General features: G+C 39.6%; 1 protein-coding gene across 1 annotated transcript in view; it reads right to left on the minus strand.

Moving 5' to 3' along the window:
* Positions 1-2,255: 2,255 nt before the first annotated feature.
* The window catches only part of LOC124779919, a 241,475-nt gene continuing 217,609 nt past the window's right edge, over positions 2,256-26,121 (minus strand). The window contains exons 9-10 of the mRNA XM_047253747.1: positions 6,068-6,294; positions 2,256-5,986 (exon numbers count right to left, since the gene is read on the minus strand). Of these exons, the coding sequence (XP_047109703.1) occupies positions 4,836-5,986; positions 6,068-6,294 (1,378 nt within the window). The 3' untranslated portion in view covers positions 2,256-4,835. The remainder of the gene's footprint in view (positions 5,987-6,067; positions 6,295-26,121) is intronic.

Raw genomic sequence — 26,121 nt, forward strand, 5'->3', positions numbered from 1 at the left:
GATGTTGGAATTTTTACAGTGACTGAGAATTTAGAACTTCTGCTGCGACAGATTGCTAGCTATAAGTAAAATAACGCATAAGATCGTTATAACCTGATATTAAGATTTTCAGTGTGGTTTTTGGGATGTAAATTTTCTTGGAGTACCAGTATTGTATTATCTCATGTTTGGTTATTATGGCATACTACTATACGTGCTAGAAGATGCAAACATGCACTTTAAATGCAGTGAACAGTTGAAACTAAACAATAGTGTGAAATTAAACACTTTGTTTCAAATAAATTGACTCTCACAGTGGAAAAGATTAATAAAAGTCAAATTTCTTCAGCAGACCGACAAAAATAACTTCACCATTCTGCAAGGCAATTAATGCTTGACCGCCAGAAATGTGGAAATAAAATAAGATCTGAAACTAACATTTTAGCCCTTCATAATTATGTGAATGTATTTTAATTCACTTGATAGCTCCCAGCAACAGAAAATTGTTTCGTTTCCATTTGACGTGAGAGCAGTAAAAAGAGAAAACGGCAAACTCACTTGGAGACACCGAGAAGATAATATGATCTTTCTTATCTATTATTCCTGTTTGTCATTTATTTCTACTCTGGTAGTCCGAATCTGTGTATTTCGCTAGTAATTATAACAAGGTGATCATTCGCAAACCCAGTCAGCCATATAACAAACAGCGATTGGCATTCACCCATTCGGCTTCACTCCGTTTAGCTTGTACAGCCCCGTCCCCTTGTCTGCTCGAAAGTTTATTTCTATATGCACCCGTGATTCCTCTGGCAGAGGCATCATGTACAGTATGCACCTATTCAAAAATCAACTTATGATTTATTCAGAAATCAACAAGGAATGTGTTCAAAAATCAAAATGGGTGCATTTCAAAATCATATGAATAATCGCTATTCCAATGTGCACTGGATGCTAGGCGCTTTGTGAAACAAGGTTTTTTTTCCTCAAGAATACGAATCTGGCACCACCTCTCATGAAAAAACCGCCCGGGGCAGACACCCCAGTTCCCCCCACCCCCCCATCCACGGCCCACAGATCTGCGCCTGCTGGGCATGCGTGGATCTGGCAGCTTGGGTGCGCCAGTAAAATTTTCTATGTAGTGTCTGGCTGCTTTCTGCTACTGCTTATACAGATAACAGCCACACATCTGTAGCCAGAAGCGGGAGAAGGTACTACTCATATGTGATTCAATTGCGCATGCGCATGAGCTCGCTCGCAACTGCTTGAACGAATTTAATGTAAATAGTTATGACATCACGCTCATTGATGGCAATTTGTTGTTATGAAGCATTGCATAGTCTTCCTAAAAGCCTTTGACACATTTTGCTGTTTGCAGACACTTGTATGAGCAGTGTGTTTTGTTGTTTGTGGCGCATTTTATTTGCAACTGAAGAATTATTTTCGTTTTTTCCCCTCGTTCATGTTTTATTGTTGCAGTATTATTCTGCTGTAGCAGGATACAGTAATATCCTTTCTTAGAATATCGATTCTTACCAGCCAAAATTACAAAATTTTTACTGGAAACTAAAACAATGAAAAATTTCTGGAATTCTAAAAAATTCCCGGGTTTTTCTTTGATCTCCCACTTGTCCCGGGTCGTACACACCCTACTTATGTAGCACTCCATCTGCATGTCGATCTAAGTGGGGCTTTTTCACTCGAAACCCAACACAAGAAAGAAACAAGATGCTACACAAATGCATATAACAAGTACTTCGTATTGTTACGGGATACTTGTATTTAAAAAAAGTACAATAAAGTTTAGCAATTAGTTTTCCAACCATCCTGTCACTGAACAAGATTTTTGTTGCGACTCAAATCTTGCAGGATTTTATGAGCTACAGATTTTCAAATACCGCCTTCCATCTTCCAACCCCCAATTCTTGTAAGCAACTGTAATCCTTTGAAAACAAAAAATTTCACTTTAAAGGAAATTGGTAAATTTTAGGATTTTAAAGATAATAGGCATTAACATAAAAATAGGCTGTCATAGGTGTTGTAAAAGTAACAATTTCAAGTTTAACTAGGTATGAAATGTGGAAGTAGAAGTTTATTTGCAACTAGGAATTCAGGAGAAGAATAGATTTTAATCTGTAGGTCCTTCACCTAGTTATAACACTGGTCCCCTGAAATCTTGACAGGACTGAGGCTGAGAAAGATACTTCGAATTTCTTCTTAATAAAATAATTTTATTGAAAATAGAATTTAACACAAGAATATACAAAACTATAGTTTCAGTTCGTGTAAAATACTGTCATAAAATCACAACAATATATTCATATTCAATGTCATCACATTCAAACTGCTCAACATTGATTTTTGAGATATAACACTATGGAATATAGTTAAAAGGAACCATATGATTATTTACAATAATGTATAAAATTATAAAAGATTATGTTAAAAACTCTTATAAATAAATACAACAGCAGAAATATAAAAATCACACACTTGGATGTCCAAACTCGTAAACATATACAAAATGAAATAATACAAGCTCAACAAACACTTTTACAGTGCTGAAGAGAGAAAGCAGAAGGGATACTCAAGAGGGGGACAGATGAAGTACCACTGTACTCTGTGCATGCAAAACACATATGTGTAAATTGCCAAATAATGTCTTATGTAGTACTCACTCTACGGTTTAGTTGTAATTTTGTTGCTACAGTACTAGGAGTAATGAATAAGTATATAAATAAACAATACTGCAAATGCAGAAAATCAGCTGTCAGGCTCCTTGTGTAAATGACAGTTTAAAGTAGAGATAGTTCAATGTCAGTAAATTAAAATTTGCCATATGTTTTATCTTCCTCTGCAACTTAATCCCCATTCTCTCTAAGCAAACTTTTATTGATCATTTAATGTGCAAATACCATGTTAGACAAAGGACAAATGGTGTTTGCTTCGACCTAGTAACTCACTTCAAGCACAGCTGCTGACACCATGTTTTTTGCTTACAAGTCTCATCACTATCTCACTTCTACAACACCAACGGAATCTCCTGATCAATACAAGACCTTCATTCTTAAAATTCTTTTACTTGTGCCACGTTCCACAACAGTAGTTGTGTCACATACTACTAGATTACAGAACAACATCCCTCAGTAAGGTCATTACAATGATTTTAAAGAAAGTTATGAAATCCTCGATTCTACTGATAGTCCATAAAAAGTATTTAACAGATTCAAATGCATGCAACAATGGTAAGAACCATTGATTAGCCTTTGCCTTTTACGATATAATGAAAATATAGAGGTTACATAAATAGAAATGATTCCATGATGTAAACAAACAAGGTAAGTATATGACAACCCTGAAACAGTATACATTCTATAGATTACAAAGTATCTGCATACAACCAGCTTCATATGTTAGCACAGCTGCCTCTGAATTTGAGAGTGATATGTCATCACCTCAAATTTTCTTACCACTATGAAACAAAGCTTAAAAACATCTCCCATTATTTCCTTGTTCCTCCTGAGTGTGTGTATTTCAGTGTTTTCCTGTCTCATCAAGACACTATCATTTAACTGGCCTCTACTTGCTCAGGATTGACAGTTTACCACTGAATCATTTTTACTCAGTATCGGTTTTAGACTGCAAATTGTAAAGTGTTCAGAATATTAAAAATTGCTTCACATGAATAGAGAACACACCAAAAGATAGAATGAATGTTACATAAATTATTAAGCATAATATGCGGAGTACTGTTTTGAGGTGTCTTCAACTCTTAAGAAGCGTTTGTTGTGATAACTAGCTGGCTATTTTTGCACACACCATGGAGCCTGTTTTTATCAGTCTATGCTCTCTGTAACAGTTTGATTTGGGGGGGGGGGGGGGGGGGGGGACACGCACATACACAGGACATAAAATACAATCTAAGCGTATTTTTTCCTTAAATATACACTGTACAAGTTTTTCTTTGGCAAGACACCTTCACATGTTGTGCTACATTTGAAAAATATATACCAGAGGATCCCCAGTTAACTCTGCTAAATCATTCTTAAAATGACAATTTAAATTTCCGAATGAACCATTTTCAAATAAGCATTAAATTATGGAATATTATATACAAAATCATACTATATGATTTCTATAGACTTTTGCTCAGTATCTTTTAACTTTCAACTTAATAATAGGGGATATACATATATATGAATTGGTAACAGTGAAGTCACACATTAAAAGCTTTACAGGATGTTTATTTAAAAGAGACACAAAGTTTTTTATTTATTCGAGAAACTGAGAGACCCCTGCCGATTTACAATATTTTTATATATTCTCAGAAAAACATATTAATGTGTTTAGCTCTTTCAGCTAAGCTCACACACACACACACACACACACACACACACACACAGACAGATAGAGAGAGAGAGAGAGAGAGAGAGAGAGAGACACAAAATCACACAGCACATAATTTAACATTCTTTGCTGTATATGTAGAGAGAGAATTCACAGAAAAATGTTAAACTTTTTTGCTTAAATGGGTTGTGTAAACAGCTGCTACTGATGGTATACAATATTTTTACAGTCGACTCGGGTCCATTTCAGCCCGTATAGGTTGCACTGGTTCCACATAGGAAACATACTAGGTAAGTAAACACTTGTTTATTCAGTAACACTCTCATCCAATAACACGATGTTATTCCAGGTTTACAGCACATAACCTTTAGGGGGACACAGATAATAAAGCAATAGGATTCTGAACAACAACATGTGATGAAAACTTCACACACAATTGGCACAAATTGTCTGAAATTATTCACCTATCAGATACTAAAAATGTAGTTTTTTAAGAAGACAATTTGTCCTCTCTAATGTGGCAAAGGTTCCTGGGGTCTTTGTTGATCCTGAGCGACTGGTATTTCCAGCTGGGGTGGAATTGCAGCTAACCACTGGGCAACAAAGTCATCAGCTGCCAGTGGAGGATGGTTGACTAGAGGAACTTCCAGCTGAGCTGCAGGCTGACCTTCTGCAGGTGGTGGCAGCTGCCGCTGAACTCTTGCTAACAGGAGGTGTGCCACGGGACTGCCTCTCTGAGCCTCCACTGCTCGCCTAACCAGACGGTGCGGCACCACAGGTCGGGCCTGCTGTCCCTGTGCTGCCGCCGGCATTGCCTGCTGCTCCTGTGCTGCTGTTGGCATTGCCTGTTGCCCCTGTGCTGCTGCTGGCATTGCCTGCTGCCCCTGTGCTGCTGCCAACCTCACCTGCTGTCCCTGAGCACCTTGCCTGGCCTGCAGAGCCTGAGCCCCTCCTGTTGATGCCACCAGCCTAACCTGATGACGCTGTGTTGCTCCTTTGGGTCGCTGACCATGTGCCGCTTCTGCCACCCTGTCTCGTTGACCGTGCGCTGCTTCTGCCACCCTGGCCCGTTGACCGTGCGCCGCTTCTGCTGCCCTGGCTCGTTGACCGTGCGCCGCTTCTGCTGCCCTGGCACGCTGACCGTGCGCCACTTCTGCTGCCCTGGCACGCTGACCGTGCGCCGCTTCTGCTGCCCTGGCACGCTGACCGTGCGCCGCTTCGGCTGCCCTGGCACGCTGACCGTGCGCCAATTCTATCACCCTGGCGTGCTGCTGGTGCACAGCTGCTGCCACTACCGCCTGCGCCATTGCCACGACCTGCTGACCCTGTCCCACTGCCGGCCTGGCCAGCTGAACCCGTTCCACAGGCCTGTCCCGTTGTCCTTGTGCTTCTGGCCCGTTGTCGAATCTGGGGGGAACTATTAGCCTCACAGCAGGCCTGTCCTGTTGTCCTTGTGCTTCTGGCCCATTGTCGATTCCAGGGGGAACTATTAGCCTGGCACCGTGCCTGGGTCCTTCCACCACAATATGAGGACCCTGGGCTACCATGAAACGTTGCTGACCTACAGCAATTACTGGATTCAGCCAATTCAGCTCTGCTGCACCACCTGGCGGAGGGTGTACATTGTGATGACGGCGGGCTGGCAAAATTTCCGCTGCACCTGCTGCATAGTTAGGCAATTGAGCAATGTGGTCTGGATTTTCATTGTAAAAAGGATTAATATTTACTTGCAAATGAAGCAAACCTGGCAAGTGTAAATTCACATGAACTGGATATCTTCCATTATATGGCACAAAATGGACATTATGTCGATCAGGAACATCTGGCTGAGTCCGTTCTGGAAGTATGTGTGTTGGATCATGTTTCAATTGTATATTGGGATTCTTAGCTAGAGCCTCATTTCTAGCCTTTGCTGCTTCTTCTTCCACAGCCTTGACATGTAGGTCATCATTTTTACTGAACAGTGGACACCTTAAGGGAGAAAAATGAGGAAAGTAAATTAACTGGAACCATCAGAGCATTTTTGGTGACAACAAACTGTAACACACAGCAGATAATACTCCAAGGACTGACTCTTTTTAAATATTATTCCAATTAGAAAACACCGTGAATTGAAATAAAATCGCTGTAGCACTTTTTTCTCTTGATATTTTAAAATTTCCTCTCATGTACAGTTCAGGTTTCTATTGTATACTGTTTCTAAGAAGCAATAATAGCCCTACAAGTAGAGTCTGTTACAAAAATAATAAAATAATTTGGCAAACATGCACTCCATTATCCCTGATTTATCACAACAATAAACTGCACAAGTTTCTGCAATACTAAACTCTGAGTCAATCATGGACCATCAATTGGGGTCCTTTTCTTCCAATTTTTCACATTGTAATGCAATATAAGAGAAAAGATGGTCATGGGAAAAATGTAATAAGTAAGTTCTTTGCACTTCCTTAAAAGATTACAAACACCATTTATGCTACTTCACACAATACGCATTGCAATGGATGCACCATTTGATAGGATTAAGTTTATAGCAGGGACCATACTACCCAGCATTCACTTATGTGTTTCCTGTGTGAAAATGCCACATATCTGCCAGGAGAGACATGATTTTCATCACAGTTTATTTCTATTTTTGTTTACAAAGTAAGATGACCAAATTTCAAGACACACACAGCCAAAGGGAGTCATATACAAGATATACAAATTTCTTTGTGATCTTTAAGACAATGACAGAAAGTCACAATTTTATTAGCACTGCAGCTTTATACAGCAAAGGCATGTGGTAGTATTTGATTAGGAACTATACAGAGAATATGTGCAGAAGTCTGGGCAATGGAAACCTGTGGTCAGAAGTTTTATTCTCCAAGGAAAGATATTAGTGGAAGAAGAACTGTCACTGATATGGACTATTTCCATCAAGACTTTTTCATTGTACTGTATAGGAAATTTATGACCATGGTGAATATCATACAAGCCAAAAGGTAGCAATGTTTTACACGACAAAACTGTTTTCGCAGGGGGTTGCCATTTGAGTGGAAGAATTCTAGTCTTTGGATTTCAGTTACAGAAAATGGAACAATGGAAAACACAGACTGATGGAAAGATCTAATGCTGTAACAGTTAGGGCAACTTTTCTGAGAAAAATGCAAAATATCAGAAAGGAAAATCATTGGTGTCCTGTTATTTGCCTTAGTGAGACACGGCTGAATCAAAATCACTCCAGAAAGCACATCTGGCATTATTCGAAGGGCAGTGGGCATTTGAAAGTATGGCAACGTAAGCAGACTTACTTTCTGTCAAAAAAGATCATCTGGGCATCGCTTTATCAAAATTGCAAAGCCAATATATGTTGTTGTTGTGGTCTTCAGTCCTGAGACTGGTTTGATGGCCAATATACATCCTGCAAATCCAGTGACCGTCATGAAGAGTGATGTATTTAAACATTGGTTTTAGATTTATTACATAGTTCAGAAGAGCTTTTGTTTCTGTTATGGATAATGCCACTGATCATTCAAGAAAAAAGGAGTAAATTCCTAATTCAAATAAAAAGAAGGAAGAAACTGCTATAAGAGAAAATGATTTCAATTTTGAGCTGCTATAAAGTTTGTTGTAAGCACTGTCATCACTTTTAATGACTCTGTTATTCAGTCCTCAGAATAGGACAATTAAACAGCAATAAATTGCTATACCTGCTGCTCCCTCTCTCTCTCTAATCCCTTTCATCTCCCTTCTTAATAATGTTTCAATATGAGGCAGAACAGCTAATGGGCATGCAATGCCTGAGCTGGCATGTGTACCAGTGTTACTCGTGGGAAGTAGTTGACCTGTGTTTTCTGCTTCACTCCCTAATTGAAACTAATATTAAAAGCTAAGGAATGCCTAATCGTCTCTTGGAACAAAAACATCCCTGTCAATTCCTAAAGTTAATCACCCTCCAGAATTACCACCATAAACATGAACCATATGGTCCTTAAAGGCTAATTCACACTGGACATCAACACACCGTCATGTCATGTCACGGTATATTCGCACTGGACATCAAGTCTGTCAATTTACTGAAGACCAGCGCTGAACGATAAAAGTGAGGTTATGAGATGCCATCTACGATATAAAAGGTTGGAGTATAGTATCAGAAGTGAGGCAACAACATTAATGTAGTTTATTAGGCCATAGTGAATCTAACGCGCGCGTGCGTTAGATTAAATAGTGTGTAAGCTTAGGGACCGATGACCTCAGTAGTTCGGTCCCATAAGACCTTACCACAAATTTCCAATTTTTCCAGGTGAGGTGTTTAGGATTCTGTGTTTTTAGGAAAGATTCTTCTAGGTGGCCCATGAATAGGTTGGCATAGGATGGCACCATGTGGGTGCCCATAGCTGTACCCCTGTTTGTTTGTAGGTAATTTCTTCGAAGGAGAAGTAATTGTGGCTGAGGATATAGTTGGTCATGGCAACTAGGAAGGTGGTTTGGAGTCCTTGGGGAATTGAGAAAGTAGGCCACGGGCATTAGGAATGTTAGTGCAAAGGGAAGTGGCATCAATAATGACGAGCAGGGCACTGTGCGGTAAAGGGACAAGAACTGTGGAGGAAATGGTTGGCATCTTTTATATGGGAGGGTAAGTTCCGGTTAAACCCCTCACCTGGTTCAGATTCATTGGTGACATCTTTGTGATCTGTGTTAAGGGTGAGGGCACCCTATCCACATTCCTCCCGAACCTCAACAACTTCTCCCCCATTTGCTCCACCTGGTCCTACTCAGCCCAAGAAGCCACCTTCCTAGATGTTGACCTCCACCTTAAAGATGGCTACATCAGTACTTCCGTCCATATCAAACCTACTAACCACCAGCAATACATCCACTTCAACAGGTGCTACCTGTTCCATGTCAAGAAGTCCCTTCCGTACAGCCTAGTCACCCAGGGTTGTTGCATCTGCAGTGACTAGTGGTCAAGACGACGCCGGTAGGGTTGTGTGGTGACAGGATGCTCCAAAATCAGTTGAAATTAAATGGTTCTTCGTGCACAAAAGTGTAAAAAACGTGTAGTCAAAGGAATTCGGAGCATTAAGTGCAACTTTTGGTTACATGAGAAGTGCGCAAATGTGTGTGTGAAATTTATAAATCACATTATTCAGTGGACATCCCTCTACTGTATAAGTGACGAAAATGCACAATTAACTTCCGCACTAAGTTGTAAAGACGAAATTATGTGTGTCCTTCAAAGTGACATTGATGCTCTGAATGCAGATCTAACATTGCTAAAGCAAGAAAATGTTGCATTGAAACGTTAAAAGTGTTGTATATGTGAAAAAAATCACAGTATTAGATGGACCTACTTCGGCAAATATGCGGAGTGATACAACTGACAAACCACGAAAAAATTCAGCTGCCATTATGGAAGAAATAGAAGATGAAGATACGGATGAACCAAATAAATATAAGTGGACCAGTGCAACGTACAAAAAAGACAGGAAGAAGCATTATAATAAAACAGAAAGCGAATTCTTTATTATAGGTGACTCATTGTTGAAAAACATAGTCATTCCAAACTCTGAAATCGACGTTTGATCTTTAATCAGGACGCATCAATTGTATACACACCTAAACAACGTCTTTAACTCAAGAGTGAACTCAGCAGATAAGCATATCAGAAATCCAAAAAGGTATTTTTATCCACATGGGAACAAATTCGCTTAGAAACAACAGCGAGGAAGGAATTGTAAACCGCACATGAAACCTCGTCCGAATGGCCAAAAGACTCTACTCTAATTGCAGAATAATAATAATAAGTGGCATTGTGTACAGGAGATTGGTGAGTGACAGAGAATAGATGGCAATATTTAACAGTGCAATAAACCAGTAGTAGTTTTCATTGATCCCAACAAATTTCTAAGTGCAAAGTGTTTTGCCAAAGATGGTCTATATCTGAATAGGTTGTGCTAAAAAATATTCAGTAAGACGTTCATACACTACTAGCCATTAAAATTGCTACACCACGATGATGACATGTTACAGACGCAAAATTCAACCGACAGGAAGAAGATGCTGTGATATGCAAACGATTAGCTTTTCAGAGCATTCACACAAGGTTGGCACTGGTGGCGACACCTACAACGTCCTGACATGAGGAAAGTTTACAACCGATTTCTCATACACAAACAGCAGTTGACCGGTGTTGCCTGGTGAAACGTTGTGATGCCTCGCGTAAGGAGGAGATACTTTGATGAAGGTCGGATTGTAGCCTATCGCAATTGCGGTTTATCGTATCACGACAGTGCTGCTTGCATTGGTCTAGATCCAATGTCTGTTAGCAGAATATTAATCGGTGGGTTCAGGAGGGTAATATGGAACGCCGTGCTGGATCCCAATGGCCTCGTATCACTAGCAGTCGAGATTACAGCCACTTTCTCTGCAAGGCTGTAATGGATCGTGTAGCCACATCTCAATCCCTGAATCAACAGATGGGCACGTTTGCAAGACAACAACCATCTGCATGAACAGCTCAACGACATTCACAGCAGCACGTACTATCAGCTCGGAGGCCATGGCTGCGGTTACCCTTGATGCTGCATCACAGACTGGAGTGCCTGCGATGGTGTACTCAACGACGAACATGGGTGCACGAATTGCAAAACGTCATTTTTTTTTCCGGATGAATCCAGGTTCTGTTTACAACATCATGATGGTCGCATCCGTGTTTGGTGACATCGCGGTGAACGCACATTGGAAGCGCGTATTCATCATCGCCATACTACCGTATCACCGGGCATGATGGTATGGCGTGCCATTGGTTACACGTCTCGGTCACCTCTTGTTCACATTGACGGCACTTTGAACAGTGGACGTTACATTTCAGATGTGTTACGACGCGTGGCTCTACCCTTCATTTGATCCCTATGAAACCCTACATTTCAGCAGGATAATGCACGACCACATGTTGCAGGTCCTGTACGGGCCTTTCTGGATACAGAAAATGTTCGACTGCTGCCCTGGCCAGCACATTCTCCAGATCTCTCATCAATTGAAAATGTCTGGTCAATGGTGGCCGAGCAACTGGCTTGTCACAATACGCCAGTCACTACTCTTGATGAACTGTGGTATCGTGTTGAAGCTGCATGGGCAGCTGCACCTGTACACACCATCCAAGCTCTGTTTGACTCAATGCCCAGGTGTATCAAGGCCATTATTACGGCCAGAGGTGGTTGTTCTGGGTACTGATTTCTCAGGATCTATGCACCCAAATTGCGTGAAAATGTACTCAAATGTCAGTTCTAGTATAACATATTTGTCCAATGAATACCCGTTTATCATCTGCATTTTTTCTTGGTGTAGCAATTTTAATGGCCAGTAGTGTAGATACTTGCCAGGTCATAAAAAATAAGGGAAACTGGTAAGTAGTGATGGGGGTGAAAAAACTCTTGTAGCATAAAGAAAAAGAAAACTAAATCATTTTCTGGCAGGAAATGCACTAAAGCCCATAACTAAGAGTCAAAGTAGGTATGTTATCCACTGGAATATAAATGGTTTGAACACTGATGCTTCAAACAATGAAAGCTCCAAAACAGATGAATTGGAAATCATTCTGTCATAATGTGCAATTAAACGAGCACTGGTTTACTGAGGACACAATTAGAATTCTAAACAAAATAGGAAACTCTAGATTAGCAAGTAGCTTTTGCAGAAGAAACAAGTCCTGTGAGGCTCATGCATACTTCTACACAGTGATATAAATTATGATGCCAGAAACTGTTTTAATTACTTAAATGAAGAATTTGTGTTTGAGAGCTGTTGTGTAGAGTTATAATAATCTTAATATACAGAATTCCAGGGACGTCAACAACAGAACTATTCTTATCTAAGCTTCAAATTATGCTAGAAAACCTTTGTAGAGCAAAACAGAAAAAAAATTGTAATAGCTGCTGATTTTAATATTGATATCACATATGATAGTAGCCACACTTCAAGATTCACTGACTTAGTAAAGAAATATGGTTTTAAATTTAATTTCTTTGAATCTACCAGAGACAATGGGCAATCAGCAACATGTATTGACAATGTTCTAACTAATTATGCACACAGAACTAAAATATAATAAAGACATTGATTTCATTAAATGTGTTACACTCTATAAAACCATATCTAAAAGAGTTGTCAGGGCAGCAAAACAACTGGCAAATAACAGGCTAATTTTAAATCATAAACATAAGACAAAGGCTGTGTGGTCAGTCATTAAATCTGAGCTAGGTGTTAAAGCCTGTAACCAAGAAATTTCAGAAATTAACATTGAAGGAAATACTATTGTAAATCCAACACAAATACCAGAATACTTTAATGAATTCTTTATAAATGTAGCAAAGTCTGATTCAGATGTAACAGATTATCACAACAAAGTAAATCCCTTTGGCCTAGCCGAAAACTTTACAAAATTCTTAAAAGTTTCTCTGGAGGATTTAGAAAATGCTATTCTAACAATAAGAAACAAAAAAATCTGCAGGTTGGGATGGAATACCCACCAAAGTTATTAAAGTGGTACACAACAGAATTGCAAATCCCACTAGCTCAAATAATAAATCAATGTTTTGAAGAGGGCTGTTTCCCAGAGGTACTCAAATATGCTGAAGTCAAACCACTCTCCAAGAAGGGATCAAGAAATATCATGGGAAATTATCATCCTACCTCGATTCTCCCTGTCCTATCTAAAATATCTGAAAAGCTTGCTGTTGCACAAATCCAAAACTTCATTGCAAAATATTCTGTTACTCTAAACAATCAATTTGGTTTTCAGCAGGGAAAAACACCATAGATGCAGTAAACAGCTTCAATGAGAAAGTAAGTACATCATTAGACAAGAGAAATAAGATGGCAGGAATTTTCTGCGACCACACAAAGGCGTTCCATTCTGTAAACCGTGCATTGCTTGTTTACAAACTTGGAAAGTACGGCAGTGCCCTACAGTGGCTTAAATCCTAATTATCCAACAGAAAGCTAAGAGTTAACATCTCTTCAAACCGTGGATATTATTTTTCTGACTGGAAAAAAATTAGGCCCAGTTCTAGTTCTCTTCTATGTTAATGACTTACCATTAAATATCAGCTCCCCATCAGTTCTGTTTGCAAATGATACTTCTGTCTTAGTTGAAGATCAGGATTCGGAATAAATTCCCAAATCTGTGATCAGTACCCTCAGTACCTTAGAAACTTGGTTTCAGCTAAATGGGTTGAATCTAAACATATCTAGGACTCATGTGATGCAGTTCAAAATCAAGCAGTCAAAATGTGAGCACATTAAGATTGTACACAACAACCAAGATATATAAGAAGTCGACTCAGTCAAATTCTTAGGTTTAAATATAGATAAAAATTTGAGCTGGCAGGCACACATTGAATACCTGGCAAAAAGCTGAGCAGCTTTGCATTTGCAATGCAAATATTATCAACTTCAACTGATATGGAAACATGAAAAGTAGCACATACAAGCTACTTTGAATCCATTATTAGGTATGGTATTGTTTTTTGGGGTAACTCGACAAACATAGTGCAGATACTAAAAATACTGAAAAAAATCGTTTGAAATATGTGTACTGCAAATCACAAAGAACCATGTCAACCATAATTAGAAAACATAAAATATTAACTCTGCCATCCTTATTTGAGGGAAACCATTCTGTCCATTCACATGATACTAAAAACAAAGAAAATTTTATGATCCCCACCCACCACCTCAGACTGTATGCCCAAGGACCTCAATACATGGGAATGAAATTTTGTTATAAATTAAAAAGGAACAAGTTGATGTAGATGAATTTCATTTCACTTAACAGAAAGCTATATGAGGTACTGACACTGAAGTGTTACTACTCAGAGGATGAATTCATACAGGACAAACTGGAAATTTGAGCCAGATACAATGTGTTACATATTCCAATAAATATTCTTGGATTGTAAATATACGTCATGAGATGAATAAAACACAATTCACAATTCCCTCTCAACATATACCGAGGGTCTCACGGAAGCCTTCACAGACCACAACTATCCTCCCAACCTTGTACAATAACAAATATCCCTTGCCATATCTTTCCAGTCTCCCACCACCTCCCAAAGTCCCACCATCTGGCCACAGAGGATAATTCCCCTCGTAACTCAGTACCACCCAAGACTGGAGCAACTGAATTACATTCCCTGCCAGGGTTTCGACTACCTCTCCTTGTGCCCTGAAATGAGAAATGTCATGCCCAGTATCCTTCCTACCCCACCCACAGTAGCATTCTGCTGTCCACTGAACCTACACAATATACCCATCCATCCTTACACAACCTGTGCTCCCAATCCCTTACCCCATGGCCCATACCCATGTAATACACCTAGATGCAAAACCTGTCCCTTACATCCTACCACCACCACCACCACCACCTACTCCAGTTCGGTCACTAACATCACTTATCCCACCAAGGCAGCGCTACCTGTGAAACCAGTCGTGTGTGTGTGTGTGTGTGTGTGTGTGTGTGTGTGTGTGTGTGTGGTCCATTGTTGACACAAAGTTAATGGCTGAAAGCTTTATTTGTGATAGTCTTTTTGTTGCGCATATTTGTGACTCAGCATCTCTGCTATATGGTGAGTAACAACTTTCCCTTTCATAATATTGTTACATTCCATCCTGGATTTTCCACTGTTTTATCTAACAACATGAATATGTCATGGCTTTGATGTGATAAAGTGACAGAGACCAAAGATAATCAGAACCCATATCCACTGCTCCATTGCAGTGACACGATGTTACTCTGAGCTGTAGGTAGCTGACTGAGGCCTCACCATTACCCCTCTGTCATCCCTCCCCTCAGCTTATCCTTCCGTAGTGCCGAACCTGTTTTCCTTTCCCCACCCCAATTTGTCTAGTACCAGTGACCAGCACCTGTATACCCTCCACACCCCTGGTTCGGAAAACTACTGCTGCAGTGACATGACAAAGCAGTTTCCCTTACTCTGCTTCAACCCTTACCTTAGCATATGGTAATACCTGTTCGTGCAGGTCCAACCCCTTGTCCCGCACCCCAGTGAACTCTGCTGCCTGTCTCCCCTCCTTGCCCATCTGTCTACTCTTCAACACATTGTTTGAGTCCGCTGGCTTGGGCCCTTTTAGCCACAGCCATATTGCATGGCGTATACGAGGACAAGGAAAAAAAATTCCCAGATTTCCCGGTTAAAAATACAGTTTCTCCCGGGTGAAGATACACTTTTTTTTGTGTTAAATGACAGTATACTCTTATTCGTCACTGTAAAACTCATCAATCCTTTGAATGTTTATGGTTTTATATACCAGAGTAGAATTTCCCGCCACTTTAAAAAACGAAATTCAGGGGGGGAAAACACGTTTTTAAAGACCTTCGATGTGCAGCAACATGTACGCTGCATATTTTCGTATTACGAAAGTGTAAATTCAGATTCACCAAACACTACATGTCACTTTCCGAAGCACTGAAATCGAGATTGCGATGCGCTTTTGTAAGCCCGTCGTAGTTAATGTCACGTGATCTTGCCAACTGATGACAGCATAGGACATGTGATGTAGTCAGCAAATAGCAAGATCACTCTTAACTAGCGCGATCACACAAATAAGAAGAGTTGATGGTTTAAATTAATATACATAGCATTCACATATAATATTGGTCTCGAAGATTAAGAAGCTGGAAGAGAAGCTAAGTTTCTACATATAATGTTGATCTTTTTTGCTCTTGTTACACTTTAAGATACATCACACAAATGTGCCAGTAAAATTTTTAACAACGACGTAAATGTCTGATCTTCTGGGCTCGAAATTCTTCTAAATGGTCGTCCTCAAAGAGTTGATTTTTAAATGAGAGTCAAACGCTTTGTGATTTAAGAAATTCATCGTACATTCACGCACATAGCTCATCTTAGGTAAAAGAAAATCTGCTTTGAATGTAACGCTTTTCAAACCACCATTCCTAATATTTTCCTGCGACCTGTTAGAAATAGGTTTGTTTCTGCAGTTGCAAGAGAGCACCAGATAACAAGCGTCACTGTGCTTGCGCAGCTACGATGACGCAGGAAGCCCATATGTTCGTAAGTGTAAAAAATTAAAAGATGTTACATTATGTCATAAAAGAAACACAACACCAGGGGATACTTCAAGAGCGTCAGAATTTTGTGAACCATACTAAAACGCATAATTCGGCTTAAAATGCACATTCGTATGTAAATTTTTTTGGAGTACCAGTACTGTATTATCTCATGTTTGGTTCTTTATTATGGCATAATGCCATATGTGCACTTGAAATGCAGTGAACAGTTGAAACTAGCCAATAGTGTGAAATTAAACACTTAGTTTCACATAAATTGACTGTCTCAACAGAATAGATTTATAAAAGCCAAATCTCTTTAGCAAACCGGCAAAAATAACTTCATTGTTCTGCAACGCGATCAATGTTTGAGTGACAGAAAGGTGAAAATAAAATCTAAAACTAGTAACATATTTTAGCCTTCCGTAATAATGCGAACGTATTTTAATTCATTTGATAGCTCCCGGCCACAAAAATCTGTTTTGTTATCATTTAACGTGAGAGCAATACACGAAGAGAAAACAACAAAATCACTAAACGTAAACACAGGTCATGCAAACTGCTCTGTGCATCAGCCCTAGATTTACTAATTTCTGAACCGGGGCCATATTAAGTAGTGGCGCCCAGCCACACTTCTTTAACAAGAAGCGGGAGAAGGTACTACTCATACGCGACTCAACTGCGCATGTGCAAGAGCCCGCCCGCAACTGCTAAAATGAATCTAATTTAAACAGTTGTCACACCACGCTTATCAGAGGCAATTCGTTGTTACAAAGCATTGCATAGTCTTCCTAAAGCCTTTGACACATTTTGCTGTTGGCAGACGCTTGTATGAGCACTGTTTTGTTGTTGTATACGGTGCATTTCCTTTGAAACTTAAGTTTTATTTTCGTTTTTTTTCCCCTCTCGTCCACGTTTTGTTGCTGCAGTATTATTCTGCAGTAGTGGGATACAGTAATATCCTTTGTTAGAGTATTGGTTCTTACCAGTCAAAATCACAAAAATTTAACTGAAAACTAAAACAATGAAAACTTCCCGGAATTCTAAACAATTCCCGGGTTTTTCCTGGATCTCCTGGGTCGTATACACCCGGTATTGAGATGATCCTGAGCCACTGAGAGATCTGCTGTAACTGACCAACCGTGTAGACAGCTGCTGTATGAGTTAAGCACACTGCCAACACATAACCCAAATGAAGCATGTTCGGTCCTGCATTTCTTCCATACCCCCCCCCCCCCCCCCAAGCCATTCGTCAATGGCAAATGTTTAGAACACAGCAAATGTGGACATTTATTAGTAGTGTCCCATATTTTAGAGTTGTGTGGTTCAAACTTGTGTATTCTTAGAATAATTTTAAAATGAATAAAGTAGACTGTTTGTTAAAAAAACACTTTCATTGAGTAAGTATGGAAGATAAGCTAAAAATCAAGAGCTCAGACTCAAATAAATCAATCAATCAATCACAATATTACACTTACACACACAAAACACACAAAAAGGATGAGGCCCCACCAGTATGGTTTAGAAGAGACAATTCAACTGAAGACACAATGAGGTGATCTTCCCAGTGACTGATACTCATTCTGAAATAATGAAGACCATAACAAAAATCTGTCAACAGGGTTCAGTGTGTGGTACAGAGTTTTGAGTTGTAGCATTGAACACATGCTATAAAAGTTACATGACAGCAGTAACATGAGTGGACTGGTAGGATTTGCAGACGACATTTTGTTCATTGTACATGGTGACTCCAGAGAATTAAAGAACATAAATGGAGTGCAGTGCTGCATGAACTTGAAGGACTTTGACTAAGTATCAAATTATTACTAACACTATACAAAACTATGTACCTCCAGCTGAAAGGCAGCTGAAAGGGAACCTAGCAAGAAATCCTAAGATACAATTAAACAATGTGAGAATCAGAAGAAGCGCAGTGATGAGATATCTCTGAGCATTCCTGAACAACCATCACAATTTTGCTTGTCATATACAGAAGGCACACAGTAAAGATAAAAATGTGATGCACAAAATCATAACCATTGCAAATAGGCAATTCTGACCCTTTCAAAACAATCAGAGCATATCATCAGTATATATTAGCATCATTTGTAGGATATGATGTGAGCATTTGGGTTAACTGATTGCAGATTATGAAGTCAGCTTCTTTAGTCAGAAGAGCTGAATGAGATTATAATTTGAAGAAAGACAATGAAATGGAAGTATGAAGGATACTTGGAATTGAGGCCAATACGAAAAAGTTAATACAATATCACATATTACAGCTGTGGTGAAAAGAAACGGGATTTTTAGAGGACCAGCCAGGAGAACATATGACTTTCTTTCGAATATTAGACTAAAAACGAGATTTCTTCATCCGTCAAGTGTACTGATACATACCTGACCAGTCATGGCCCATGCACTACTTAATTACACAAAATCAAACAACAGATGAATGCTGGTTGTATCTGTGAAAGTGTGGGCACTCCAGAGCACACACTCTGAGACTGTGACCTCTGAAAGGACAGCGGTAATGGCTCTCAGGCACTAAGGATGCTAGACCCTAAAATAGCATCTAGAAACGAGTCAACCTGGATGCATCATGGACAACATGGCAGCAGCCGCAGTATCCAGGATGGCCAATGAAGACTTCACAAGGCATTCAACCATATGACAGCTTGCTGCCAACCCAGCCAGAAATATACTCTATATAGGGAGAGAAGGCAACTGAGATTGGTGACCAACAAATGAAACAGTTTTTCACGAATTTACATTGTGCTGGTGCAAGTGATGACAGAAGTGTGGATTTTAAGGTGGTACAGTGAATCGTGGAATCACTTGCTACAGTGGAAATGCAGCCGATATCCAGCCCTATACCAAAGAAATACAGTTGATCAGGGCAGTATGATAGTGGATTTAGTAGCAAAAACAACAATCTACAGTTCACACCAATAAATGAACATAAACAAAACATAATCTTTAGTATAATATATATATTATTGCGTTAGTTGGGGAAATGGTTAAAACTTTTTATTGTAGTTTTCTAGTGGTAAAAAGTAGTTGTCATATTAGTATTTTTGTAGAATTAACTTTTTTACTCTTCTTTTTCCTTCATAATGTTTTAAGTGCTAGGAATAAATAATTAATACATACATTTATTACCATCAAAAATGTAACTGGTTGGCCTATGTTACCTTCATAGACAATAGGCTGCAAGTGTGAAGAATAAATAAATTTACATGTTAGGAGAATTTTCTGAAGGCATTTGTCTTGAGCACTGCCTTGCACAAAAGTGAAATGTGCACAGTGAGCATTTCAGATAAGAAGAGAGTAGAAGCTCTTGAAATGTGGTGAATAATGTTGAAGATTTGATGTGTAGATCGCATAACTGATGATGAGGTACTTAATCAAATCAGGGAGAAAATATATTTATGGTGAAACTTGATTAAATGAAAGGACCAGTTGATGCAACACATTCTTGTTGTTGTTGTTGTTGTGGTCTTCAGTCCTGAGACTGGTTTGATGCAGCTCTCCATGCTACCCTAGCCTGTGCAAGTTTCTTCATCTCCCAGTACCTACTGCAACCTACATCCTCCTGAATCTGCTTAGTGTATTCATCTCTTGGTCTCCCTCTACGATTTTTACCCTCCACACTGCCCTCCAATGCTAAATTTGTGACCCCTTGATGCATCAGAACATGTCCTACCAACCGGTCCCTTCTTCTCGTTAAGTTGTGCCACAAACTCCTCTTCTCCCCAATTCTATTCAATACCTCCTCATTAGTTAAGTGATCTACCCATCTAATCTTCAGCATTCTTCTGTAGCACCACATTTCGAAAGCTTCTATTCTCTTCCTGTCCAAACTATTTATTGTCCATGTTTCACTTCCATACATGGCTACACTCCACACACTTTCAGAAATGACTTCCTGACACTTAAATCTATACTCGATGTTAACAAATTTCTCTTCTTCAGAAATGCTTTCCTTGCCATTGCCCGTCTACATTTTATATCTTCTCTACTTCGACCATCATCAGTTATTTTGCTCCCCAAATAGCAAAACTCCTTTACTACATTAAGCGTCTCATTTCCTAATCTCATTCCCGCAGCATCACCCAACTTAATTCGACTACATTCCATTATCCTTGTTTTGCTTTAGTTGATGTTCATCTTATATCCTCCTTTCAAGACACTGTCCATTCCGTTCAACTGCTCTTCTAAGTCCTTTGCTGTCTCTGACAGCATTACAATGTTATCGGCGAACCTCAAAGTTTTTATTTCTTCTCCATGGATTTTAATGCCTACTCCGAATTTTTCTTTTGTTTCTTTTATTGCTTGCTCAACATACAGATTCAATAACATTGGGGAGAGGCTACAACCCTGTCTCACTCCCTCCCAACCACTGCTTCCCTTTCATGTCCCTCGACTCTTATAACTGCCATCTGGTTTCTGTACAAATTGTAAATAGCCGTTCACTCCCTGTATTTTACCCCTAGCACCTTTCAAATTTGAAAGAGAGTATTCCAGTCAACATTGTCAAAAGCTTTCTCTAAGTCTACAAATGCTAGAAACGTAGGTTTGCCTTTCATTAATCTAGCTTCTAAGATAAGTCGTAGGGTCAGTATTGCCTCACGTGTTCCAATATTTCTACGGAATCCAAACTGATCTTCCCCGAGGTCGGCTTCTACCAGTTTTTCCATTCATCTGTAAAGAATTCGCGTTAGTATTTTGCAGCTGTGACTTATTAAACTGATAGTTCAGTAATTTTCACATCTATCAACACCTGCTTTCTTTGGGATTGGAATTATTATATTCTTCTTTAAGTCTGAGGGTATTTCGCCTGTCTCATACATCTTGCTCACCAGATGGTAGAGTTTTGTCAGGACTGGCTCTCCCAAGGCCGTCAGTAGTTCTAATGGAATGTTGTCCACTCCCGGGGCCTTGTTTCGGCTCAGGTCTTTCAGTGCTCTGTCAAACTCTTCACGCAGTATCATATCTCCCATTTCATCTTCATCTACATTCAATTCCATTTCTATAATATTGTCCTCAAGTACATCGCCCTTGTATAGACCCTCTATATACTCCTTCCACCTTTCTGCTTTCCCTTCTTTGGTTAGGACTGGGTTTCCATCTGAGCTCTTGATGTTCATACAAGTGGTTCTCTTTTCTCCAAAGGTCTCTCTAATTTTCCTGTAGGCAGTATCTATCTTACTCCTAGTGAGATACGCCTCTACATCCTTACGTTTGTCCTCTAGCCATCCCTGCTTAGCCATTTTGCACTTCCTGTCGATCTCATTTTTGAGACGTTTGTATTCCTTTTTGCCTGCTTCATTTACTGCGTTTTATGTTTCCTCCTTTCATCAATTAAATTCAATATTTCTTCTGTTACCTAAGGATTTCTACTAGCCCTCGTCTTTTTACCTACTTGATCCTCTGCTGCCTTCACTACTTCATCCCTCAGAGCTACCCATTCTTCTTCTACTGTACTTCTTTCCCCCACTGCTGTCAGTTGTTCCCTTATGCTCTTGCTGAAACTCTGCACAACCTCTGGTTTAGTCAGTTTATCCACATCCCATCTCCTTAAATTCCCACCTTTTTGTAGTTTCTTCAATTTTAATCTGCAGTTCATAACCAATAGATTGTGGTCAGAGTCCACATCTGCCCCTGGAAATGTCTTACAATTTAAAACCTGGTTCCTAAATCTCTGCCTTACCATTATACAATCTATCTGATACCTTTTAGTATCTCCGGGATTCTTCCATGTATACAACCTTCTTTTATGATTCTTGAACCAAGTGTTAGCTATGATTAAGTTATGCTCTGTGCTAAATTCTAACAGACGGCTTCCTCTTTCATTTCTTACCCCCAATCCATATTCACCTACTATGTTTCCTTCTCTCCCTTTTCCTACACTCAAATTCCAGTCACCCATGACTATTAAATTTTCGTCTCCCTTCACAATCTGAATAATTTCTTTTATCTCATTATACATTTCATCAATTTCTTCATCTGCAGAGCTAGTTGGCATATAAACTTGTACTACTGTAGTAGGCATGGGCTTTGTGTATCTTGGCCACAATAATGCGTTCACTATGCTGTTTGTAGTAGCTAACCCACACTCCTATTTTTTTATTCATTATTAAACCTACTCCTGCATTACCCCTATTTGATTTTGTATTTATAACCCTGTAATCACCTGACCAAAAGTCTTGTTCCTCCTGCCACCGAACTTCACTAATTCCCACTATATCTAACTTTAACCTATCCGTTTCCCTTTTTAAATTTTCTAACCTACCTGCTCGATTAAGGGATTTGATATTCCATGCTCCGATCCTCAGACCACCAGTTTTCTTTCTCCTGATAACGACGTCCTCTTGAGTAGTCCCCGCCCGGAGATCCAAATGGGGGACTATTTTACCTCCGGAATATTTTACCCAAGAGGACGCCATCATCATTAACCATACAGTAAAGCTGCATGCCCTTGGGAAAAATTAGGGCTGTAGAAAGTTTCATTACAGCTGTAGTTTCATTACAGCTGTAGTTTCCCATTGCTTTCAGCCGTTCGCAGTACCAGCACAGCAAGGCCGTTTTGGTTATTGTTACAAGGCCAGATCAGTCAATCATCCAGACTGTTGCCCCTGCAACTACTGATAAGGCTGCTGCCCCTCTTCAGGAACCACACGTTTGTCTGGCCTCTCAACAGATACCCCTCCATTGTGGTTGCACCTACGGTAAGACCATCTGTATCGCTGAGGCACGCAAGCCTCCCCACCAGCGCCAAGGTCCATGGTTCATGGGGGGGGGGGCATCAAATAATCATCTGTTTGTAACAGAGCGAATTATGAGGGGCACAAATTGCAGAGAGGTAGCAAGGCTTGACTATAGCAAGTAAGTTCAAATGGACCTCAGCTGCAGCAGTTGCAAGGGGATGAAAAGGCTTACACAAGATACACTAGCATGGAGAGCTGCATCGTATGTCTTTGGGCTGAAACCCACGACTCTGGTACCAGTGAGGTAGGTTTCTGTTTCTGTGTGTTGGTCCTGTCGCCTCTTATAGATCAGAACGACGGTCAGTTTCTTCCAATTTTGTTGCAAATTTCATTGTTACAGTCAACTATTGTTGTTGCTGGGAGGCATTTTTCTTCATATTCAACATACGCATCTAGTGTTGTAATTTAATATTCTATCCCCTGCCTCTCAGATTAACTGATTTACAACACTAGCTTTTGATCTGAAGGTGATCTGTTTATCACAATGTAATTGATACTGGTAATCACAACAATAAATATAGTGGTCAAAACATACTTTTGTTTCATTATAGCATCTAACAGGCACCCAACTAGGTCAATAGCTGTTCCTCTATCTAGTGATTTACTTATTTCCGTATTTGTCATTTCTGCATCTGTGTGATGGTTAGTACTCAAAACTGCATTGTGATTTCTACCTGTAAGGTATTTTCAGAAGACACAGTTTAGGCATATGCTAGACCACGGTGCTAAATAAGACCAGAGTGTCCATTTCTATGCCAAATATTCAAAAAGCCTCTTTACTAGCATTTATCCAGTCATATAGGATCTGCTGCTCCCTGATTTGGCAAACTTAGTTTATTTTAAATTTTGGCTGAACATGCTTCCTGTCACCAGTTAATTTAAGGGAGGGAAAACATGCAGTTTCTGACTTCGAATGCTGAAAACTTTGCTTTGTGCGTTCTTGTATTTTATGAGATGAAGATCGGGGACCAACAGAACATTTGCCTAAATGAGTGCATGAAACTATTATACAAGCAGATCAGACATTCAGAACACATATTGATAAAAACATTAACTAAACCCTATAAATTCATAATGGATGGTATAAAAAAAAATTATCTCCTCAACTTGCTACAGAATGCATTGCCCAGCATGTTAGCATAAGGTTAAAATTCATGTAGAGTTTTTTCCGGATATGGTAATGTAAAAATTTATTGATGTAGGAATGAAACTCTGTTTTATGCATGAAAATAGTTTTATTTTTTGAGGTAGTCTCCTTTTACAACAATGTAATGATGTCCAATGTTGTCCCAATGACTGGATTCCATTCCATTACACGATTCAGCTAAATACCCATCCAACACTGCTATAACCATATCATTGGACTCTAGCCACATATCTCTTTAGATGTGGGTTAACATGTCAGTATTTCAATAATGTGCGTAGCTAGAGTGTTAACAGTTGAATATCAGGGAATGAAAGCAGCAGCATAAGGGGAACTGCATACATGGGGGAAGGTGACTCCCTCCCCGTTATTGCCCACTTAAACAATATTAGTGTATTAAGTGGTACCTGTCATATGGGACTATTCCACTCTTATCAGTGCCACAACTGATAAAGCTTCTTGTATCAGTAATTTGTTCCACTGGAAGATCTCTGTATTTGTGAACATGATTGTAATATCGTCTACTTTACATACTGTATGGAATTTTCCTCCTACATTTTAATTGCATCATTCAATATAAATGTAATATTCTTCTTTCATCAATTTCCTTTCAATGCATCTCAAATGAGTTCAACTGTGCTTAAATTTGGATGGGAAGGAGTTGATTTAACAATTCCAGTTCCCACTTCTGGAAAGGTGAGTACTAGTTAATAAAGTTTTGAACGTTGATTAAGGAAGCAAAGTTCTGGTGTGCAGATAACATTGCAAAACAGAATACGGCTTCATGAAAGGTCGTTAATCATTTCCTCTTTTGGAAAATATAAAGCCAGAGATAGAATAATTAATGTGGGCACAAGAAGAATAATCAGTCACTAATTCTGAGTTTGGGAAACATTTGGGATTAATTTCATCCTCAGCAACTTCTCCAATTTTTCAAATTTCACATCAGGGAACCATTGACATAGTCAAATGATATCATCGCAGACTGCAATATTAACAGCGCATTTTTGATGATGATGATGATGATGACAACAATGATGACAACACCCAGTCCCTGTCTCTTATCTGGCTGGGAATCAATCCCGGGCCCACTGCATGGCAGTCAGATGTGCTGACTACTCGGCTAACATCACATAAATTCAGTGTAAAGCTATTCCACATGCTGTGCTAATGTTATATGTCACAGAACAGACTCAAATTCCTCACAACTTACCTACTGCCAAAGCACCTTTGTTGGCAGGTGCATTGTGCTCAGCCCCACAATATTCTACATTTAATGGTTTAACCTTTATAAGATAATCTACAAGAAGAATCCCTATTGACTTAAAGAAAAAAAAGTGATTGTAACTGTTTGGGCATATCATACTGACTCTGCCTTTTTGGTGCCTGCCTACTGTCACTACTTTCATCACCGTCTCGTTTCCGACATAAAGTAGTGAACCATCGCCTCATCCATAGCAACTAATCAATGCATAAAATCAGTTGAATTCTTTTTAAGACAACCCAAACATTGCTAAGAAATTCTTGTTTGTAATTGGCTTTGGAAATCACAAAACACAATATCAACCTAATACAACTTCCTACCCACATCCTTCCCACCACTCCCACAGTGGCATTCTGCAGCACACTGAAATTACGCAGCATCCCTGTCCATCGCTACTCCACCCCGGCAGCCAATTCCTTGTCTCATGGCTCGTACCCCTGCGATGGACCTAGATGCTGAAGTTGTCCCATATATCATCCCACCACCACCTACTTCAATCCGATCACAGGCATCTTCTATCCCATCAAAGGCAGGGCTACCGGTGAAA

This window comes from Schistocerca piceifrons, chromosome 1 (assembly GCF_021461385.2).
Source record: "Schistocerca piceifrons isolate TAMUIC-IGC-003096 chromosome 1, iqSchPice1.1, whole genome shotgun sequence".
NCBI lineage: Eukaryota > Metazoa > Arthropoda > Insecta > Orthoptera > Acrididae > Schistocerca > Schistocerca piceifrons.